The 23,784-nt window shown below is 42.0% G+C and overlaps 1 protein-coding gene across 1 annotated transcript; it reads left to right on the top strand.

Annotated features, from left to right (window-relative positions):
* The first annotated feature begins 5,598 nt into the window (after nucleotides 1-5,598).
* Nucleotides 5,599-21,836, top strand: si:dkey-86e18.1 (uncharacterized protein LOC557342 homolog). The gene is made up of 9 exons (XM_055641861.1): nucleotides 5,599-5,792; nucleotides 8,835-8,875; nucleotides 11,092-11,166; nucleotides 11,744-11,927; nucleotides 19,328-19,509; nucleotides 19,617-19,817; nucleotides 19,923-20,108; nucleotides 20,222-20,305; nucleotides 20,426-21,836. Exons 1-9 carry the CDS (start codon nucleotides 5,726-5,728, stop codon nucleotides 20,711-20,713), a joined length of 1,308 nt encoding a protein of 435 aa, XP_055497836.1. The 5' UTR covers nucleotides 5,599-5,725; the 3' UTR covers nucleotides 20,714-21,836.
* The last annotated feature ends 1,948 nt before the right edge of the window (nucleotides 21,837-23,784 follow it).

Consider the following 23,784-nt stretch of genomic DNA (forward strand, 5'->3'; position numbering starts at 1 on the left):
AACAACGACATGCCACGAGGAGCACACATTAAAGCCTTAATTTTCTTCCCAATGTATGATGACTGTAACATATACAATTCTATTCTTATGATCCCGACAATGTATTATCATTTTTTGGTACATGAGCAAGTTATTAGAAAGTCTTCTTTTATAGATCTAGACATACCACAATAATAAAGATAGATAAAAATGCTGGAGAATTTCTCCAGCATTTTTGTCTACCTTCGATTTTCCAGCATCTGCAGTTCCTTCTTAAACAATAATAAAGGTATCAATTTTTACACTGCTGTACATTTTTGGGTTTGTTCTTGTTGTAAGGCATGCATGGTAGTGTAAGTTCTTCTACATTTAAGATAAATTGACCTATTAGAGGATAAATGCATCTTCAATATACATGTCTCTCCCCACCCTTGAAAACAATTGCATTTAAGTGACATATCATCCATTCTGCAGGTATGTAGTTATAATCAAATTTGTTCTTATAAGTTAATTCTATATGATATTTTACTGTAATTTCAGATGTCGACAGTGGGTCCAGAATACTCGTTGACAAGATCTCCTACACCGAACTACAGAGTACTTGTCAAAGAACTGCCGTCTTTGTTCTCTACACCTTGTATATCTCACACTTAAAACAATGTAAATTATCTAAATCTTACCATAAATGACAGAAATAAAGTGTTATCCTTGTTTATGAATTTTGATGTAGAATTATTTAAAATTGAGTGGATTGATGCAATATACTGCTAACCCATAAATGTGTAGTTATGATATTCACATTTAAAAACTCACTCAGTAGCTCGGGTGGCTGCGAGCTGCCGCTGGGACCAGACAGTGGAACCGCAGCTAGACTCGGGGCCTGCAGGCGACCTGGGAACTGCAGCTAGTCCCGGAGGGTCCCGGAGTGCTGTCAGGGAGGATTTAAACTAATGTGGCAGGGGGATGGGTACAAGAGCAGAGGGGCAGGGGGGTGTAAAATGAAGGTAGAAGCAATAGGTAGCAAGGTGAAAAGTAAAAGTGGCAGGCAGACAAAACCAGGGCAAAAATCAAAAAGGGCCACTTTTCAACATAATTGTATAAGGGGTAAGAGCGTTGTAAAAACAAGCCTGAAGGCTTTGTGTCTCAATGCAAGGAGTATTCGTAATAAGGTGGATGAGTTGAACGTGCAGATAGCCATTAATGATTATGATATAGTTGGGATCACGGAGACATGGCTCCAGGGTGACCAAGGCTGGGAGCTGAACATCCCGGGATATTCAATATTCAGGAGGGATAGAGAGAAAGGAAAAGGAGGTGGGGTAGTGTTGCTGGTTAGAGAGGAGATTAACACAATGGAAAGGAAGGACATTAGTTTGGAGGATGTGGAATCGGTATGGGTAGAGCTGCGAAACAATAAGGGGCAGAAAACGCTGGTGGGTGTTGTGTACAGGCCACCTAACAGTAGTAGTGAAGTTGGGGATGGCATCAAACAGGAAATTAGAAATGCTTGCGACAAAGGCAAAGCAGTTATAATGGGTGACTTCAATCTACATATAGATTGGGTGAATCAAACTGGCAGGGGTGCTGAGGAAGAGGATTTCTTGGAATGTATGCGGGATAGTTATCTAAACCAACATGTAGAGGAACCAACGAGAGAGCTGGCTATTTTAGACTGGGTATTGAGTAATGAGGAAGGGTTAGTTAGTAGTCTTGTTGTGCGTGGCCCCTTGGGCAAGAGTGACCATAATATGATTGAGTTCTTCATTAGGATGGAGAGTGACATTGTTAATTCAGAAACAATGGTTTTGAACTTAAAGAAAGGTAACTTTGAGGGTATGAGACGTGAATTGGCCAAGATTGACTGGCAATTAATTCTAAAAGGGTTGACGGTGGATATGCAATGGAAGGCATTTAAAGACTGCATGGATGAACTACAAAAATTGTTCATCCCAGTTTGGCAAAAGAATAAATCAGGGAAGGTAGTGCATCCATGGATAACAAGGGAAATCAGGGATAGTATCAAAGCAAAGGATGATGCGTACAAACTAGCCAGAAAAAGCAGCATACCGGAGGACTGGGAGAAATTCAGAGACCAGCAGAGGAGGACGAAGGGCTTAATTAGAAAAGGAAAAATGGATTATGAAAGAAAACTGGCAGTGAACATAAAAACTGACTGCAAAAGTTTTTATAGATATGTGAAAAGAAAGAGATTAGTTAAAACAAATGTAGGTCCCTTGCAGTCAGAAACAAGTGAGTTGATCATGGGGAACCAGGATATGGCGGACCAATTGAATAACTACTTTGGTTCCGTCTTCATTAAGGAAGACATAAATGATCTGCCGGAAATAGCAGGGGCCCGCGGGTCAAAGGAGGTGGAGGAATTGAGTGAAATCCAGGTTAGTCGGGAAGTGGTGTTGGGTAAATTGAATGGATTAAAGGCCGATAAATCCCCAGGGCCAGATAGGCTGCATCTCAGAGTACTTAAGGAAGTAGCTCCAGAAATTGTGGATGCATTAGTAATAATCTTTCAAAACTCTTTAGATTCTGGAGTAGTTCCAGAGGATTGGCGGGTAGCAAACGTAACCCCACTTTTTAAGAAGGGAGGGAGAGAGAAAACGGGGAATTACAGACCAGTTAGCCTAACATCGGTAGTGGGGAAACTGCTAGAGTCAGTTATTAAAGATGGGATAGCAGCACATTTGGAAAGTGGTGAAATCATTGGACAAAGTCAGCATGGATTTACGAAAGGTAAATCATATCTGACGAATCTTATAGAATTTTTCGAGGATGTAACTAGTAGCGTGGATAGGGGAGAACCAGTGGATGTGGTGTATCTGGACTTCCAGAAGGCTTTCGACAAGGTCCCACATAAGAGATTAGTATACATACTTAAAGCACATGGCATTGGGGGTTCAGTATTGATGTGGATAGAGAACTGGCTGGCAAACAGGAAGCAAAGAGTAGGAGTAAACGGGTCCTTTTCACAATGGCGGGCAGTGACTAGTGGGGTACCGCAAGGCTCAGTACTGGGACCCCAGCTATTTACAATATATATTAATGATCTGGATGAGGGAATTGAAGGCAATATCTCCAAGTTTGCGGATGACACTAAGCTGGGGGGCAGTGTTAGGTGTGAGGAGGATGCTAGGAGACTGCAAGGTGACTTGGATAGGCTGGGTGAGTGGGCAAATGTTTGGCAGATGCAGTTTAATGTGGATAAATGTGAGGTTATCCATTTTGGTGGCAAAAACGGGAAAGCAGATTATTATCTAAACGGTGGCCGATTGGGAAAGGGGGAGATGCAGCGAGACCTGGGTGTCATGGTACACCAGTCATTGAAGGTAGGCATGCAGGTGCAGCAGGCAGTAAAGAAAGCGAATGGCATGTTGGCTTTCATAGCAAGAGGATTTGAGTATAGGAGCAGGGAGGTTCTACTGCAGTTGTATAGGGTCTTGGTGAGACCACACCTGGAGTATTGCGTGCAGTTTTGGTCTCCAAATCTGAGGAAGGACATTATTGCCATAGAGGGAGTGCAGAGAAGGTTCACCAGACTGATTCCTGGGATGTCAGGACTGTCTTATGAAGAAAGACTGGATAGACTTGGTTTATACTCTCTAGAATTTAGGAGATTGAGAGGGGATCTTATAGAAACTTACAAAATTCTTAAGGGGTTGGACAGGCTAGATGCAGGAAGATTGTTCCCGATGTTGGGGAAGTCCAGGACAAGGGGTCACAGCTTAAGGATAAGGGGGAAATCCTTTAAAACCGAGATGAGGAGAACTTTTTTCACACAGAGAGTGGTGAATCTCTGGAACTCTCTGCCACAGAGGGTAGTTGAGGCCAGTTCATTGGCTATATTTAAGAGGGAGTTAGATGTGGCCCTTGTGGCCAAGGGGATCAGAGGGTATGGAGAGAAGGCAGGTACGGGATACTGAGTTGGATGATCAGCCATGATCATATTAAATGGCGGTGCAGGCTCGAAGGGCCGAATGGCCTACTCCTGCACCTAATTTCTATGTTTCTATGTTTCTATGTCCTGGCCCCTATGCAAAAAAGGCTGCCGACCAAACCCTCGATCCTGTCCCGTCATCCTTTTTTCAAAATTTAGCGACTCAATTGGTGGTGCGTCTTCATTGCCGGGAAATGCGGTGACTCATTTCCCTCAAATATACGTTAGATTTTCTTCAAATATATGTTAAATTAAAAACTAAACTATGGTAGCAATGCACAGTATTCATGTCTAAAGCTCGCACTTCTGCATCAATGTAGGTATGTATACACTATATTTCATTACACTAATATAGAATGAAAAAATATCTTGGCATGTGTTCATTGATATTTTATTCACAATATTAGGATTTTAGAGTGAGGTTGAATGAAAGAAAAAAAGGTTCAACAAATAAATAGAGATCACAGGAAACTAGAGAAATATATATATGTGTGTGTTATATATACATACATATCACACATATATACGCATCTTATACATATAATGAATATATGTGTGTATATATATATATATATAAGAAACTAGAGAAATATGTATGTGTGTATTCGTGGCTTGGTTCGGCAACCTGAGGGTCCAGGAGTGGAAAAGGATGCAGAAAGTTGTAACCACTGCCCAGTCCATCATCGGCTCTGACCTCCCCACCATCGAAGGGATCTATTGCAGTCACTGCCTCAAAAAGGCAGCCAACATCATCAAGGACCCACACCATCCAGGCCACGCCCTCATCTCTCCGCTACCATCTGGCAGAAGGTACAGGAGCCTGAAATCTTACATCCAGGTTTAGGAACAGCTTCTTCCCCACAGCCATCAGACTATTAAACTCGCCAACAAACAGACTCTGAACTGTAACAGCATATTGCACTTTATCTGCTTATTTATGTGTATATTGAACTGAACTGTTCTGTATTTTTGTTTACAATACACTGTTGTGCTGCAATCCAAATTTTATTAGTTATTTATGTTATGACATCGGTTGGAAGCTGCATACCAAATCTCGTTGCGCTTATGTGCAATGATAATAAAATATATTATTATTATTATCATATATAATATATATACACAATCATATATATATTATATATATACGTGTCTATAATATATAAATATAGGCAAATATATTGCATTTAAGTGACATATTATCCATTCTGCAGGTATGCAGTTATAATCAAATTTGTTCTTATGTTAAATTTATGATATTTTACTGTAGTTTCAGATGTCGACAGTGGGTCCAGAATAGCTCATGTGCATCATGAGTTGGTTTAAATCAAAGTTTCTTCTGATCCACGAGGAACTTTGAAATCTATTATCTCTATATTGCCTCTCACACACACATACCGTTCCCCCACAACACTGATTAAACCAAAGATCGTATTATGCATATGGTCCAGAGACCTTCCATTGCGCATTGTCGCTCATTTTATACGCAGTTTCCCGTTTTAATTTTGATTTTTTTAAAGAAGCACCTTATTTATTAATAAACAAAGTTCATAATGGTGTATCATAGAAGGCTATGATAGAACAAGATAAACTGCAAAATCCGATGGACTCACGTGGATTAAACTGGGGGAGGCATCACGGAGGTCGGGGTCTTATTCCTAAAATGGCGGAAGTGACGTTCGGTTGCGTACTCCTGCTGTGGAAGGAGTGGTCAATGTCGCTCACTCTAGTGTCTTTGACCAGGAACCAGGAGCAGCCGGTGGAAAGGCAACGATCAAAGATCACCGAGCGGAGGCAACGATGGCCCGCAACGAAGAGAAGCAGCTGGGGAAACTGAACCGACTGTGGTTGCAGAAAGAGAAGGACGGTAATGAAAATTGGAGGAGAATCTTCAGATACTGGGATCTTAAGCATTAAAAACAACAAACTGCTGGAGGAACTCAGCGGGTCAGAAGCACCACTGCTGACTTACTCCAGCATTTCTTTTTTTGGACTTGCTTGATTTTACCGTGCAGAATCAAGCTGTGAGTGAGTGATGGCGCCATGGAGTGTGGGCGTGGGGAAAGCCGCAGGGTTTTCTAATGCTTGTGGGTACTTTCAGTGTCCCACCGCTTAGGATTGATTGCACAGAGTAGCTTCTCCAACAGGACAACTTTAGCACTGTTAAAACATGGTTCTACTCATACGGTTGGTCTGGTTCTTGACTTTTAACAGTGTAAATGCGGGAGGATGTGTCCCCCTGTTGAGGATTCTATAAATTAAGGGGTAATCTCAGAATATGGGTTATGCCATTTAGGGTTAAAATGAGAAACGGCAAGGTCTAGCCATAGAATTTATTACAAAGCAGAAATCTCCAGACTAGGGTGAGCTGTGCAGCCACGCGAGGAGGGGGAGACTGCAATTCCATCACCCGTTAGGTTGGATAAAGACTACAAGTGCTTAGTGTTGCTTAGCATTAGCCTTGCAGGCCGGGGTACATCCCTGGACATCTTGGTGCAGAGCGATAGCATCTTTCATAGCAGCAATCGCAGGCAGTTGCTGTACATTGTCTCAGTATTTCATTCCCCACTGAGCCATGTAATAATATGATTGTTTTAATATTTTCATTCGTGGGAGTGCGTACAGAGGGTAGAATCCTCAATTGGATTCCAAGCATGGCAACGCATGTTTCGGAAGGCAGGGCTTGTGTTAGGTTCTCAGTACTTTTGCTGCCATGAACAAATCTTATTAGTTTAGTTTGTCACGTGTGCCGAGGTTAATTGTCAAAGCTTACGGGAAGAAGGCAGGAAAATAGGGTTGAGTGGAAAAAATTGTTCAGCCACGAGTGAATGGCCGAGTAGACTCGATGGGCTTGATGGCCTAATTCTGCTCGTGTGTCTTATGATCTTAGAACAGGCTGAAGGAACTTAATTCCCTGCTCCCATTCCCAAATTCTTATTTCCACCCAACCCAGTGTTATTTTTCCCTCTCTCTACACCTCATGGTTCAATGCAGGTCCCATCACTACTTTTGTAAGAAATCTTCCTACTATGTGTTGTTATGGGGTACTAGCAGCCTGGTTAGGAATATGTTTTGTGTCATATGATGCTGTTCTCAAAACATTGCACAACTAATGAACAAAAGCTTTTGTCTTCATTTCCAAGTTGTAAACAATTCAGATGTACATGAAGATAAGGATAAAATGAGTTTTTGCATCAGATTTTAGAAGTTGGTGATGGGATAATGGGGCAAGAACTAATGCATTGCTTTGGGTGATCAGGGATGGTGCCAACTGGATGATGGTTCAGTGACTATACGAGGAGGTAATGTGCCTCCCAGGCTTTTGGGATTCTAAACAAATATGTATCTATTGGATTTCTAGCCATCCATGTAAAACAAAATACCCACATTTTTCTTCAAGTTGCCAAAGATGGCATTTAATGTCCATTTTGTTAATACTCCTAACTATGCAAACAATTAATAGCCCATCACATTGGTGGGTGTGGAGTTCCACATAGACCAAGGTGAGGGCTACAGATTCTCAAGATCCTCCTCTGAGGTGAATTGTGAACCTGTTGGATTTTAAACTGTTAAAAAAAAAATTTGGGTTAATACAGGGAGTGGTGTTGGTAGGGAAAGTCAAACACGATATCCTAGAAAGTCAGAGCAGGCACAAGGAACAGAACAGCCCACTCTTAATTCATGTGATCTAATCCTCTTGAGCCTGTTTCACACTAATTAGAGAAACATTTCTGACACCCGATTTAAAAATAACACCCTAGAGCAGATGGATAGATTAGCTTTTCACTTTGAAAACTATTTGGAGGTTGTACATGCAATGCTTTATGGAGTTCTCCATATTCAAACCCTCAACTGCAAAGATGAAGTACAGCAGTCAGCTTGCACAATATTCCGCCCATCTAGACACATGGTGATCCTTCAGTCAGGCTTCTGGCTTCTAGTTCTCTGAATCCCAAACTTATTCCCTCCTTTTATCATATTGATTCTAGGTTCTCGCCTCAATACCAGGTGATCATCTGTTCCAGGGTTTAGTAATTCTATTTCCAGTTCACCATTTATGTTGCATTGTAGTTATTGATACCAAGCTAATCTGATGTAGAGGAATATGGGATTGATTGTTTCTGAAGACTTTCCTGTGAATTGTCTTAACTTGGGCTTCTGGCTATTTCTGCCCAAGCGCGGTTTCCCATTGCAACCAAATGGCCCTGTCTTGTTGTTTTCAACTTTTGCAGTCTCTGTAACTTGAGTCCCAGCAAATCCAGAGACTCTCCAATGGGAATAATAGATTATTAATTTGCTGTATTGTTCATTTTATTTCATGCTGATCTAATTTCAGTAGTTAAACCTATTTCGCAGTTTTATTGTCACTGATGGCTTCTCTAAAAGATATCCTGATTCATAACTCTGTGATCAAACAATCAAAAACTGGAGATTTACTCTTAAGTTGTCAATCTTGTTTTTTTTAGGCATTCTTTGAGAACTCCATAGACCACTAAACAAACTTGTATGTGGAACCTCTAAAGGTTCTAGTGTGGTAATTTTTAACCTATTCACCACTACAAGCCTTGCAATTATTTGAGATATCTGGTCCTACCATTTTGACCTGTCCTGCATTCTAAATACATGCTTTCACCATTGGCGACAGTAATTGGGAACCAGCTTCTGGAACTCTATCCCCAAACCTCAACTTTTCTCTCCTCCTTTAAGAACACTAATATTTATCACTTTGAACAGACATTTAGTTACTTCTTGTATTTCAGTACGATTCTAGGTCAAATTTTTCGCTATGAAGAACTTAAGAAAAAATGTACATTATAAATGTTACATAAATGCAAATTGTCATCTGGATATGAATTAAAGAATTTAGTCTTGGCTGACGATTGTTAATCATTTTATTTCTGTTTAATAGAGGGTCGCATAAGAGAGATCCATCAAAATCGTCCCAAACTGGTGGGTATGCACAGTTTGCAATGCGTAATTGAACCACAACATATTTGGTTGCAGAATTGACACAACATTATTGTACAAAAAATTCCTAAAAGTGCTGATTGTTGAGTGTTATTTTTAATTCTCTATTTAATTTTCCTTTATCATTGGTCATCATGTTACCAACCAAATTTGGTTTGTATTCCAGTGAAGATTTTGAATCCCTGAAACATTTTGCTGTCGTATATACATTTTATTGTTGTCATCACCCCAAGTTGGACAAAAACCTTGACTTTGTCAATACTGGCACTTTGTGATATCCTTTGCATGCAATGACTGCTTGAAGGCCTGTATTGCAGCCATCTTTAGCTAGTACTGCAATACTAGTCCCCTTCAGTTGGCTCTTCAGCATATAAAAGGCATGATTGACTTGGCCATTCAAGAATTGACTTTTTTAGCTTTGAAAAACTCCTTTGCTGCTTTTGCAATATGTTTGGGATCATTGTCTTGCTGTAGAATGAACTGCCGGCCAATGAGTTTTGAGGCATTTGTTTGAACGAGAAGATAGGATGTGTCTATACACTTCAGAATTCATTATGCTACTGCCATCAGCAGTTGTATTATCAATGAAGATAAGTGAGCCAGTACCTTCAGCAGCCATACATGCCCAGGCCATAACACCCCCACCACTGTTTCACGGATGAGGCGGTATGCTTTGGATCTTGGGCAGTTCCTTCTCTCCTCCATAGTTTGCTCTTGCCATCACTCTGATATGTTAATCTTCGTCTCATCTGTCCACATGACCTTTTTCCAGAACTGTGGTTGCGCCTTTAAGTACTTCTTGGCAAACTGTAACCTAGCCATCCTATTTTTGTGGCCAACCAGTAGTTTGCATCTTGCAGTGTAGCCTCTATGTATGTTAATGAAGTCTTCTGCGGATAGTGGTCATTGACAAATCCACACCTGAACAGTGTTTCTGATCATTTGGACAGGTGTTTGGGGATTTTTCTTTATTATAGAGTGAATTCTTCTGTCATTAGTTGTCGAGGTCTTTCTTAGAGTGAATTCTGTCATTAGTTGTCGAGGTCTTTCTGGGCCTGCCAGTCCCTTTGCGATTAGTAAGCTCACCAGTGCTCTCTTTCTTCTTAATGATGTTCTAAACAGTTGATTTTGGTAAGCCTAAGGTTTGGCTGATGTCTCAAACAGTTTTATTCTTGTTTCTCAGTCTCACAATGGCTTATTTAACTTTCATTGGCACAACTTTGATAATGCTGTTCATCATGTTGATGAACAGCAATAAAAGTTACAAAGGTGGAAAGACTGGAGGAAAGACTAGGTGCTGAGAGCTCTCTTATACCTGCATTAAGGCGGTATTTAACACACCTGAGCAATTAGAAACGCCTGTGAAGCCATGTGTCCCAAACATTATGGTGCCCTAAAATGGGGGGGACTATGTAATTTCTGTAATTTCTACATGGTGAAAACAAAATGTATAAAAAAATGGCCTTTATTAAATGAATAAATACGTTTATTGGCCAAGTATGTACGCATACAAGTAATTGGCCTAGGTGCTCCGCTCGCAAGCAACAACACGACAAACAGTAAACTATTAAGAATAAAAAATAAATCTTTAAAACATTAAGAATAAATCACCATAGTTTAAACATGTTATTGATGCAAAATGCCAGAGCAAAAGGAGGCTACAAACTCTGACAATGTGCTCTTTAACCACATGTGATTTAAAAAAAAAAAATTTTTCCCCTATTACAAATCTCAAATTGTGGAGTACAGAGCAAATAAATGATGAGTCTTTGTACCAAACATTATGGAGGGCACTATATAGCAATAAAACACTTCGTAGTTTTAGAGAAACAGGTCCTTTGGTCCACCAAGTCCGTGCCGACCAGCGATCCCCGCACACTAATACTATCCAACACACACTAGGGACAATTTACAATTTTTACCGAGCCAACTAGCCTACAAACATTTGTTTTTGGTGTGTGGGAGGAAACGAGCTACCGGAGAAAACCCACGCAGTTCACGGGGGGGAAAGTACAAACTCCATGCAGACAGCACTTGTAGTCAGGATCGAACCCGGGTCTCTGGCGCTGTAAGGCACCAACTCCACCACTGCGTCACAGTGCTGCCTGTTTGATCATAAAATTATTATTATTAAATGATGGCTTCAATTCAGTAATCATTTATGTCTAATAATTTGAATGTTTTCTGTGTTTTTGTAGTCTGCTTTGAATTCAGCCATTGACGTGAAGAAATGGATTCCAAGTATCAAGTCTGAGATTGAGTACTACCTGCAGGTAAAATGTTACTTGTCTGCGGTAAAAACTATGAACCAGTAGAATTATTTCACTACAGGGAACAAATGTCCCATCCTCAACTAAATTACCTTTTATCTTTTTTAGTATGAACCATTTAAAATCACATTTCCATGTGTTATCTTCCGTATTCTTCTGCTCGTACCTTGCAATGTTTAATAGCTCAAATGAACAAAGTTAAAAGAATGAAAATGCATGAAAGCAAAGCTGTTGTCTAAAAAGTCTCATTAGGGTTTTTTTTTTAAAGTACGTGTGAAATAGTCAGCATCTGTCTTGAGGATGACAGATGCTGCCTGACCTGCTATGTACTTCCAGTATTTTCTACTTTTATATTACATTTCTAGATTCTGTAGTGGTTTATTTTTAGTTAGTAAAGTATGCTTTTCCCCACAATTTTTTGTTAACTAATTTACGCGCTCTTTTTGCTTTCATTGTGAAAAAATATATTTCAGTTTATTGCTTCGGGCATTTTTTTTGGTCTGGGATTGTGTTTTTTAATAAGAAACTGAATTGTTAACAAAATATGTAATAAAGAAGAAATGCTTTCTCTGCTATTCAGCAATCGCAACTATCCCATTACTCCGAACGGAAGATCCAGGAATTCGATAACCACATAGGAGAGCTTCAGAAGGAGTATCGATGTTACTTGTGGAAACTGCGTCATTTAGATCCTTCCCACAAGGAGCATCCATGGAAACCCCGCGCATACACCCGCAAAAGACCAGCAACCATCAACCAACAAGGTATCTAAAGTTACACCTCAAACAAATTTGACATAGAAAAACAGCAACTGTGTATGTGCAGTACCTTATATTTTGCAACTTAATTTTAGAATCTTGGCACATTTTTAATACTCATTTGTTCACATCCACCTTTCTCCAGCTTAATATCACTTTCCTGCCCTCTAATCTTCCACGCTGGCTTATTATTAATTCATCTTTTACTTCCTCAAACAATTTTTTTTTCAAACCCAAGGGCATTGGTTGAAAGTGCATGAAACATTACCTGGTGAACCAAATGAAGAACCTTTGGGATTTCAACAGTTGATGATGGATTGTCAGATTTTTTTACTATATCTATAGGTCTTTGGCTTCTCTGTCCTCTGAAAGAGTTGTACAATCTTTGAAAATCCAATTCTTGTTATTTGATGGAGGATTATCCCATCTGCAATAATTATCTGATGGCTTACCATTGCAGGTAGTAGTTCTGCTATGCAGTGTAAATCTGGGTGATTTCATTATCCATTATGAAGCTTTCTAGCCACATGCTAATTTATCTTCTAAACACTTGTGCCCAGAATCCTTAGACAAACATAATTTCATATAGATTTTTTAAATAATTGGTATTTGTGGATATTTATTAACTAACTTCACTCAACTATGGCTTTTCAATTCGATTTACTGACAATAAAATTACTTTTTTTGTGCATTTATCTAAATTTTAATGATTGCATGATTTTACATAATGTTGGTGTAAATATCAGAACAAATAATTGTTATTGAAATTAAAATTTACTGTAATAGGAAATGTCGACATCTTATTTTAACAAGCAATTGTTCTTGCATCCTGAAGATTTTAACCTTTAAGTTGGCAATTTTACTGTTTCCAGCATTTTGGAATAATTGCTTCAGTATTCTGTTTTGTAAATTTAAGGTTTGTTATTTGCAGCTTCGTTGCAGAGTTTCAAACAACCATGCATGCCTCAATCAAATGAAGCAGAAGTTGTGACTCATGAAAATTATATTGAGGAATCTGACGAAGGGAGTGAAAAGCTCCACCTCAGCCCGTGTATTACAGATGGTGTTATCTATGACTGTTCTGCAGTTAACCCTGACTTTCAGGACAAACCACTGACTTTTAATTCTGCTCGCAATCCACCAAGATTTTCCATGCACTTAACTTCACAAAACACAATGGGAGAGCCTGCACACCATATGACCAAAATTCTTCTGTCTCAGCTACCAAATCTGCAAACCTCCTCTTCCTGTGGCACCACAACGGAGTTGCACATAGACGAAGAACAAATACAGGCTGGGAAGATCGTGAATAATTCCCGGGAGTCTATTTTACAGACAGAAACTTCTGGAATTCTGGGATTGTCTTGCTATTCGTCGGATGAAGATATATAAGTGATAAACATTATGTTTGGAGTTTTTGAAATGTTTAAGAACCTGTTCCACTTAGGCGATTTATTTTTTATTATTATTAAAAAAAATTTTAGGCAACTACAGGCGATTAGGCTGTCGCCAGGGTGTTGCTTGTATGGTCGTGAGTCGTCTCCTCACTCGCCCAAAGAGTCGTAGTGTCTTTCAGGTTGCCGCTGGATTTTCAAAATGTTCAAAAAAAATTGCCGATAGTGGGTTTGACGCCAATGAGCGTAGATTGACTTCTCCTGACCTAGGTGCTGCTGTAGGTTGTCGCCAGGTTACGTAGTTTGTCGTAGTGCTGACTTTGGTGAATTCCATTGGCGACCACCTACGTCCACCTAGGTCAACTGGCGACAGGTACCGGCGTCAAGAGGGACAGGCATTGGAAAAACCCAAGTCCACAGAAATCAAGCTACAACAGCCAGTCTGGATGCTGATGAATGAAGTCCATCTATGCCTATATCGGGGACAATCTACGACAATGTACGACCATATCGACGACAAGCTACAACCATACCGGCAACGACCTACGACAGCTGGCAACCATCGGCGCCCCCGTGGGAAACGCTCTACATGGTCACGCGACTATAGTGTATGGACATTGTGCATTTTGTGTTGGGGACATTGGACATTGGATAGTGCAACATGGCTCCAAGGAGAAGGAAGAGGCAGCACAAGGGCAAGGCCCAAGCCCCGTCCTTACCCACATCCACCAGGCAGATGGAGACTGAGGAGTCCCAGGAGGAGGAGGCCCAGCAGGAGACCAGGTCCCCACCACCACCCCAGCCCGGACTGGCCGCCCTACCAAGACTACAGGTACTACTGCTGCTGACCCAGACTCGCCATCAGATGATGCTCAGGACACTAATGCCTCAAGTGTCTCTAATGTGTCCACTGTCCAGGAGGAGGTGAAGAAGGGCAGGAGACCAAAGGTAGTTCCTTATGAGTTCAGCAGGGAACAAGAAGGAGAGCTGGTCGAGTGGTATCAGTCAAACCCATAATTGTATGACAAGAACCACCAACATTATAGAAACAAGGACAGGAAGAACTCGCTACTTGACACCAAGGACAAGGAATTCCCTGACTGTATCTGTAAGTGCCTACTTATGGGTCTGTCCCACAAGCGATTTTTTAGGGGACTAGGCTGTCGCCGGGGTGTCGCCTGTATGGCCTCCTCAGTCGCCCAGAGAGTTGTACCTTTTTTCTGGTCACCGTTGGATTTTGAAATGTTCAAAGCTTTTCGGCGACAGTCGGCGCCCATGGGCTTGTCGCCAATGATCATAGCCTGATATATGGTGCTGTTGCCAGGATAACGTAGGTTGTTGCCGGTGATAACCTCGGTGAGATACATTGGCGACTACCTACACCAACCAATGTCATCCTGGCGACAGGTACCGGCATCAAAAGAGAAGTCCAGTAGCGACATTGGGATAATACAAGCCCTCAGCATCACATAATCAGGTGAATATAGTGCGTGGACATTCTAAATTTTTTTTGTTGGGGACATTGTACTTTGAAAAATGGCTTCAAGGAGAAGGGGCAGCCCAAGGGCAAGGTCCAACCCCCATCCTCACCCACCATGTAGGTGGTCCCAGACTGAGGAGACCCAGGAGGAGGAGGCGGCCAGGGAGGAGACCAGGGCAGTTGCCCGTGTCTCCACCACGACCCCACGGGCACCCCGCCCTGTCAAGACTACAGGTACTGCTGCTGCTGCTGCTGACCCAGGCTCAACATCAGAGGATGGTCAGGACACTAATGCCTCAAGTGAGGTGAAGAAGGGCAGGAAACTCGAGGTACTTCCGTATGAGTTCAGCAGGGAACAAGAAGGAGAGCTGGTCGAGTGGTATCAGGCAAACCCTGAGTTGTACGATAAGAACTGCCAACAATATCGTAACAAGGACAGGAAGAACTCGCTATTTGACGAAAGCGAAGGAATTCCCTGACTGCACCTGTAAGTACCTACTTACTCAGTTGTTGTTTGTATTTCTATTAATTAATATAATAAAAATAAAAATTTGGTTCACACTGGTCTTTTTTTACAGATGCTCAACTGTCAGTGGTTCAAGAGCCAAAGAACAAGATATGGCAAACTCTCACAGTGGGAATAAGTCAGGGTCTGGTGGCAGAAACTTTACCCCAAGGCAACAGTGGATCATCGACAAATGGGCCTTTATCAAATCACATATTGTACGAGTGGAGAGTAGACAGAGCACCAAGAAGGTAATTATTATAAAGTTATTGTGAAATTGATAATTTGATTGTCATCTTGCTTGCCATGTCCTGATGATCTTGAAAGTTGGTAAAACACATTTATTTTCTTCCAGTTTGACAAGAAGAAGCCACTGCCCAGTATGTCAAGTGAAGAGGAGTTTGATCCACTTGAGGGAACCTCTGGATCCACCACCTCCACTAGTCAGCAGCACAGCAAGTGGAGCAGGACCATTGCCAGCTCCACTGCAGGCTACACCCCAAATGCAACTGCGGTAGAGGAGAGAGGCAACTCAACAGCTGATCAAGGAGGTAAGTACTTTTGGGAGATTTTTGGCAGATTTTTCTTCCTATTCATCCATTCATCTTCTCCTTTCTCTTTCCAAATTTACTTACCTGTAACATACTCATTTATGTTGCAGCTCGTGGAACAAATAACAGGTCAGGGAGGCCAGATTGGCCATGACACAGCCCCAGACACCACAAAAGGGCTGTTGCCAACTTCTAGGCATTCTTGAATGGTCCAACTTCACCATGGCTGCCATGATGATGGTCCATAACTTCTACCAGCCGGTAAATATTTTAAGCAATTTTGGGAACATTTGACTTTAATATTTGACCTTTAAATTAATGTTTAGTATGAAATATTCATAATGAATTCATGTGTGTTGCAGACTCAGCAGCTGATGGGACAGCCACAGATAGGACTGATGGGACCACTATATCAGCAGGCATACCAGGTATTTAATTTCATAATACTTTTTGTGAATTAGACTTGAAATTCTTTGCCACACACAGCTTGTGAAAGGTTTTAATTTATTTGCCTTCCAATTAATATTGATATGTTTCTGTGTTACAGCCACAGTCACTGATGGGGTCACCTCCAGTGATGTCATGCTCACCGATGGCCACCTTACCCATGGCAAGGTCACCCTATTCCACAACATAGCAGGTAGCCACTACATCCACATACACTGGCTGGCAGCCTGCAAGATCCAGAGACTGCTCTGCACTCACAGCTGCATTCACATACTACCCCAGCCTTGACACACCCAGACCTGCACCAGTGATATCAGGGGGTACTCCCACAAGAGAAACCCAGGATGCAAGTGGGCACTTAAGTCTGGGTTTTCCAGGATTAATAGACACATCACCCATCAGTGTAATGTGTCCATAAATGATGTTAAGTCCTGTAGGTTTTTGTATTATGTTTGAAGTTTATTGAAACTCACCGACCCCTCTTGGGGTATGGGAGTACAATTTCATGTGAATATATAATATCTTTATTTTTGTAAGCACAGTTGTATGTTTTTTATAATCTAATAATAAATCAAACTTTCTTTGTTGTTAAGGTTATGATTCTTCATAGATTTATTATAGATAATTTCAACTTTCATGTGATTATAATATTTGTGTATGGACTGTTATATGCTCTTAGCAACCTTTTTGTTGTTAAAACTTGTTTGTTTCAATATCAATAAAGGAAATGCTTGACATTTTGATGGCTAATTGATTTATGAAATTATATTTCAGATTAGTGTCTCATGGCATTACTTTCAAATATTTATTTCGTATATATTTTGATCAATAAAACACACAAACAAGCATTGCACTGCATTGAAAAGCAAACTATTTTCATATATTTTTCATCAATAAAACAAACACAAGCATTGAAAATTAAAATCTTTTGGGAGGATGTGGGTGGCCCTGAAAATTGCCTTTTTTTGTGGTCTGTTATGGGCTCTCTTCCTGGTGGACTTCTGTTTGTGGTGTGCACTGTTTGATGCTGGTCTTCAGATCATATCGTTCTGCCATGGTACACTGCCTAGTTCGGAGTTGTAGTAAGTGCAGAAATGGTCTCTCTGGTCCTTGGCTCTCTTGTTGCAGGTGTTTCCTGGCAATGTCTCCAGTGCACCATCCATGAGCCTGGTGTGATGTTGCCTGTCTGGTTGTCCACTTGGTCACCCTCCACCATGGCTACTGCTGCTGCACTTCTGGTACGGATCAGGTTGTGGAGGACACATGCTGCGTAGACAATGGTCTCCGCATTGTTGAGATTCTGCTCCATCGTGGTCAGCAAACATCTGAATCTGCTGGCGAGGATGACAATGGCATTTTCCACGACCTTCCTAGCCCTGGACAGCCTGTAGTTAAAGATCCTCTGCTCCCTTGACATCTACCTGTGAAGGTGTCATCACCAACCAGTGTGTTGGGGATGTCGGGGTTCTGGATCAGGAAAGCCTGCTCTTCCTCCTTCCCAGTGCTTTCCTAAGGGAGGTCTCTCCAGATCCCACCATCTGCGACACTGCCAGGTGTGCCCACATCCACAAACAGGAAGTTGTAGTTTGCATCCACCACAACTATGAGTACGATGGCGTGGAACATCTTGTAGTTGAAGTGCATTAAACCTCCCTTGGGTGGACCCTTGATGGCTACATGTTTACCGGCAATTGCCCCACATTTGTGCAGGAAGTTCCATCGGGTATCAAAGCCCTGAGCCACTCTCTTCCACTCATCTGGCGTATTAGGGCAGTCCATGACTTCATCTTCATAAGCATTGATAATGGCCTTGCAGGTCTCTTGGACAACCTTGCTGATGGTGTTGTGGGCCACAGGAGAGCTGTAGGGGGGGCTCTCGTAGGAGTCTCCTGATGCCAGGTAGCGGAGCAGGCCTGGTTCCAGTGGCTTCCCCATGAAGGTCTCCTTTTTCCCCAGGAGAGGGCCCACCCGTGTCTTCAGCTTCGGAAACGGCTCAGGGGGGGAGCCTAGTGAAGTTTCTGAAGGCAGCCTCATCTTGCACTAGCTCATTCATCAGGTTGTCATACTGGCCCAACTTGCGTCTGTTCAGGGACAAGGACTTCAACCACACAGACTTCTTCTTCCCCATTCTTCTTGTTCTTCTGTCTTGCTGATCTTTAAGCATGAGAGCTGCTGCAAGCAGAAGGGCATCTTCTTGTAATAAGAGCAACACCCTTCTGATGTTGCTGCATGGCAGTCATGATGCAGAATGATTGGAAACAACCTCTTTTATAGGAAAACTGCGATTCCTTTGTTTTAGAGGCCAAAATGACGTCACTTGTCCTCCGATGTCACCGACAGGGTGTTCGCTTGTCATAGCTTGTTGCGGGTGGACGTAGGTTAACTTCGGTTAGCGTACGTTGTCTGTGTTGTCGCAGGTGTGGTTGTAGGTGGACATCCTAAGTCGCGACAATTGGGTCGCCGGTTGTCGGTAGCTTGCCGTAGCTTGATGTTGACTAGGTGGTAGGTTATTGTGGCTTGTCGTAGACATTGTCGTAGGTGGGGTCTAGTTGCCGATTTTTCGGCGACCTACTACGACTGTGACAGTTGCCTAAAAAAATTGCCTGTGGGTCAGGCCCATGACTGGGTTGTTTGTCTGTATTTTTGTTCCTGAAATTTGCAACTTCATGTTGTGTAGCAGTCATAAAAATAAAATGAAAACTACTAATACTATTACTGCTGCTGCTGTCTCATGAACCAGAATAAATATAATGAAAATAAAAATGTGTTTGTCATCTTGCTTGCCATGACATGAAATTGTGGACAGATAATAATGCCATAAGCCACCAGCAAGTTTGCCTGTACATTTTGCCTCCCCGTTGCATTTTGTATATTTTGGAGTTATTTTTTGTTCTGTGTATTTTTTATTTCATATGTGGTAACATGTTCAGTGTGGTAAAACTTGCAAGTTTCTAGCATTAGGTCTTCCATTCTCTTGTAGGCAGGCAATTCACACTGGTCTTTATTTTTGTTTTTTTGTTTTTTTACAGATGCCCCACTCTGTCTGTGGTTCAAAAGCCAGGGATCAGAATGTGGGAAGCTGTCTCCGAGTGGGAACAAGTCAGGGTCTGGTAGCAAAAACTTTACCCCGACGCAACAGTGGATCATTGACAAATGGGGCTTTATCAATTCGCATATAATACTAGAGGAGAGGAGACAGAGCACCAAGAAGGTAATTATTATAACATAGTTATTGTGAAATTGATAATTTGATTGTCATCTTGCTTGCCATGTCCTGGTGGTCTCGAATGTTTGTGTAACAAATGTATTTTCTTCCAGTTTGACAAGAAGAAGCCACTGCCCTGTCTGTCCAGTGAAGAGGAGTTTGACCCACTTGAGGGAAGCTCTGGATCCACCCCCTCCAACAGTCAGCAGCACAGCAAGAGGAGCAAGACCACTGCCAGCTCCACTGTAGGCTCCACCCCAACAGCAACTGAGGTAGAGGAGGAAGAGGGAAGTCAGCAGGAGCTGATCAAGACGGTAAGCACTTTTGGGGAAATTTTTGGCAGATTTCTCTTCGCATCCATCCATCCATCTTTTTTTTTCCAAATTTACTTACCTGTTTCATACTAATTTATGTTGCAGCTCATGCAACAGGCAACAGAGGCCAGAGAGGCCAGACAGGCCATGACACAGCCCCAGACACCACACGAGAAGGCTGTTGACACCTTCCTGGGGTTCTTAAAGACTGAGCTGCTCAAGATACCAGAGAACCTGTGGTTCAACTATTCTGTGTCTGCCATGACGATGGCCCATAAATTCTCCCAGTCGGTAAATATTTTAAAGTAATTTTTGTGGAATTTTGGGAACATTTGACTTTAATATTTGACCTTAAATGTATGTTTTTGTATGAAATATTCACAATGATTTCATGTGTGTTACAGACTCAGCAACAGATGGGAAGGCCACAGATGGGACCACCACAACAGATGCCACTGATGGGACCACCACATCAGCAGGCTCACCAGGTATCTAATTTTATAATACGTTTTTGTGAATTGGACTTGAAATTCTTTGTCACACACAGCTTGTGAAAAGTTTTAGCGTATTTGCCTTCTGCTTAATATAGACATGTTTCTGTGTTGCAGCCACCATCACTGATGGCACCATCACAGATGCCACCACCAGTAATGCCATGCTCACCAATGGCCACCTCACCCATGGGAAGGTCACCCAGTTCCACAGGACAGCAGCAGCAGTACTCACAGAAACAGCAGCGGCAGCCTCCATCAACACCATCACCGCAGCCTTCATCAACACCATCACAGCAGCCACATACACTGCCTTGCAGCCTGCAAGATCTAGTAGCTTCTCTGCACTCTCAGCTGCATTCACTAACTACCCCAGCCTTGACACATCCAGACCTGCACCAGTGACACCAGGGGGTACCCCCAGAACAGAGACCCAGGCTGCTAGTGGGGACTTGAGTTTGACTTTTCCAGGATTAATCGACACAGATCACCCATCAGTGTAATGTGTCCATAAATGATGTTAAGTCTTGTATTATCTTTGAAGATTATTGAAACTCAACGACCCTCCTTGGGGTATGAGAGTACATATATAATTGAAAAACAATACATATATACAAAAGTCATACAATATCTCGTTAACAGATAACCTGACTATTGAAGTGTATTCTTGTTTTGAATGTTTGTATTTTTATTTGTATCACATCCCTGCAATGTAATGTTTGAGTTTTCTATAAGCAGTCTTTTTGTAAAATATTAGTTAAAGGTATCTGTAACATGCCTGCCAGACCTGTTGAAGTTGCAAGTTTTATGGAGAGAAATACAGGGAACTGAATTAATGTAAATACAATTACACATGTGCCATTATTTGATATTTATTCCCTTTTTTATGGATTGATGCTATTGATCAGACTGATGATTCTTACGGATAATTTGCAGAATCTTACTCTGCTTTTTCCCGTCGTCCATCTAATAAGTTTCCTTCAGATTTGATGTTGTATATCACGTTATTGATATTTCAAGGTTTGAAAAAGCTAACTTTAACAAGATTTTTATGGTCAAGATCCTTCCTGCCAGCTTCCAACAAACTTTGATACAAAGTTGCATACAGGAACACTGCTTCCACCATCACAGTTCTGCACCCGAGATTTGCAACCATGTTGCCATCATACAACACTCCAGCTCCTGGCAGCAAGTGCTTCAACAGGAGGGTGAGGGTGAATTGGTATTACAATTGGAAGTCCTGCGGCAGGCAGGGAAAGTCCTATTGGATTTTTATTTTTGGTCCAGTGCTGGGGGAGGCAGGGGAGTGGTGGAATCTTACGTTGGGGAACGGGTTGCGCTGGGGGCCAGACCTCCCATGTGACAGGCCCAGTTGCTCTAGTCTTAATAATCAAACTTTTTTTGTTGTTAAAGTGATGATTCTTTATAGATTTATTATAGATAATTTTAAATGTTATGTGATAATAATATTTTTAAGCACTGTTGTATGTTCTTTACAATCTAATAATAAATCAAACTTTTTCATTGTTAAAGTGATGATTCTTTATAGATTTATAATAGATAATTTCAAATTTTATATGATTACTAGACTAAGTGGGACCCATTGGGTCCCAGCATCACACGGGAGGGCTGGTCCCCCAATGCAATATTCCACCTCTCCACCAATTCCAATATTGGTGGCCAGTGGGGGGTGTTTCTGGAGTGCTAGTATGGGTGTTGTGGGCTGAAGGGACTGGCTTTCAGAGGGCTAGTATGGACATTGTGGGTCGAATGGATTCTTGGGCTGGCAGCTCAGTCACTCAAACCTGTTGTGCTGGCAGCTCACTCATGGCTGGTGGGCTGGCAATTGACTCGCGCCTATTCCTTGAAATTCCATTTCAAGCAGGGTGCAAGGCCACTAAAGACAGTGAGTCGTGACGTCTCCCTCCTCCATCTTGCAGAGACTGAGCCGCCAGTCAAAATGCTGGAGAAACTCAGCGGGTGCAGCAGCATCTATGGAGCGAAGTAAATAGGCAACGTTTTGGGCCGAAACCCTTCTTCAGACTGAATATAACATGATTTTCAAATCTCATTGTCATGAATTTATAGGCCAAATGGAAGGAATTTAGTGTTTAATTCCCGTAAATTAATGGCCATTTTAATCATCTTGCGAGTGGGATTTTGTGGAACGCAATCGATTGGAACATTGTCGTTGCGGTGAATTTAAACCCCATATCGGCAGGAAAAACACTGCCTGTTCGTATGGGGCCTAAATCACATTTTCGCGACGTAAAATTTGGATTATGGTCATCCTAAGAAGCACGTTTATATGTAAAATAAATGGCTTACCTTTAGCTATCCCGTATAGGAAATCCGTCCCGTTGTCGGCGTTGAAGGCATTAGAAGCGGATTTTTATTTTACTCCAGCACTGAAATTGTCCCGCGTTTTTTTTTAAAAAAAAACCTCACAGAACGGCAATCGGAACAATTCTTCAGCATTAGCTAGCAGCCTGAGAAAATAAAACTCCGGCAGGCAGGAGAAAAACGCATATTAACTTCCCCCTCAAAGGCGCCAAAGTCGCGCACACGGCCAGTGGCAGAACAGCTGCCGCTGAAGGTAAGTTTTGTAACATACCTACATTGATGATGGCCTCACTGGTCTCTCGGATAACCTTGCTGATTGTGTTGTGGGCCACAAGACAGCTGTAGGAGGGTCTCCTGATGCCTGGTAGCGGAGGGTGATGGCTAGATTATAAATATTTAATTATAATGCTCGATTTTATGTCATTGGCAGCCAACCCCAGAGATAAAGTACAGTTTTGAGTATTTTCCTCTGTGGCTTCATCATGAAGGTCTCTCTTTTCTCCAGGAGAGGGCCCACCCGTGTCTTCAGCTCTTTGAAACAGCTCGGGGGGGAGTTTCTGAAGGCAGCCCCATCTTCTTGCTGGAGCTGTCATCGGGTTGTCATACTGGCCCAACCTGCGTCTGTTCAGGGACAATGACTTCAACCACACAGACCTGGGCTTCTTCTTCCCCATTCTTCTTATTCTTCTGTCTTGCTGATCTTTAAGCATGAGGGCTGCTGCAAGCAGCGGGGCTTCTTCTTGTGAGAGTAATGCCCTCTGATGTTGCTCCATGGTAGTCATAATGCAGAATGATTGGAAACCGCACCCTACAACTTCTTTTATAGGAAAACCGTGCGATTCCATTGTTTTGGAAGCCAAAATGACGTGAATTGTCTTCAGTTGTCGCCGACAGGGTTGTCGTGGTTGGACGTAGATGTCCAGTTGTCGTAGATGTGGTCGTAGATGGATGTGGTAGGTGGACGTCCTAAATCGCGACGATTGGGTCGCCGGTTGTCGATAGCTCGCTGTAGATTGACATCGACTAGGTGGGAGGTTGTTGTAACTTGTAGAAGACATTGTCGTAGGGGTGTCCAGTCACCGGTTTTTCTGCGACCTGCAACGACTATGACAGTCGCCTAAAAAATTGCCTAA

This window comes from Leucoraja erinacea, chromosome 10, assembly GCF_028641065.1.
Source record: "Leucoraja erinacea ecotype New England chromosome 10, Leri_hhj_1, whole genome shotgun sequence".
Lineage (NCBI taxonomy): Eukaryota > Metazoa > Chordata > Chondrichthyes > Rajiformes > Rajidae > Leucoraja > Leucoraja erinaceus.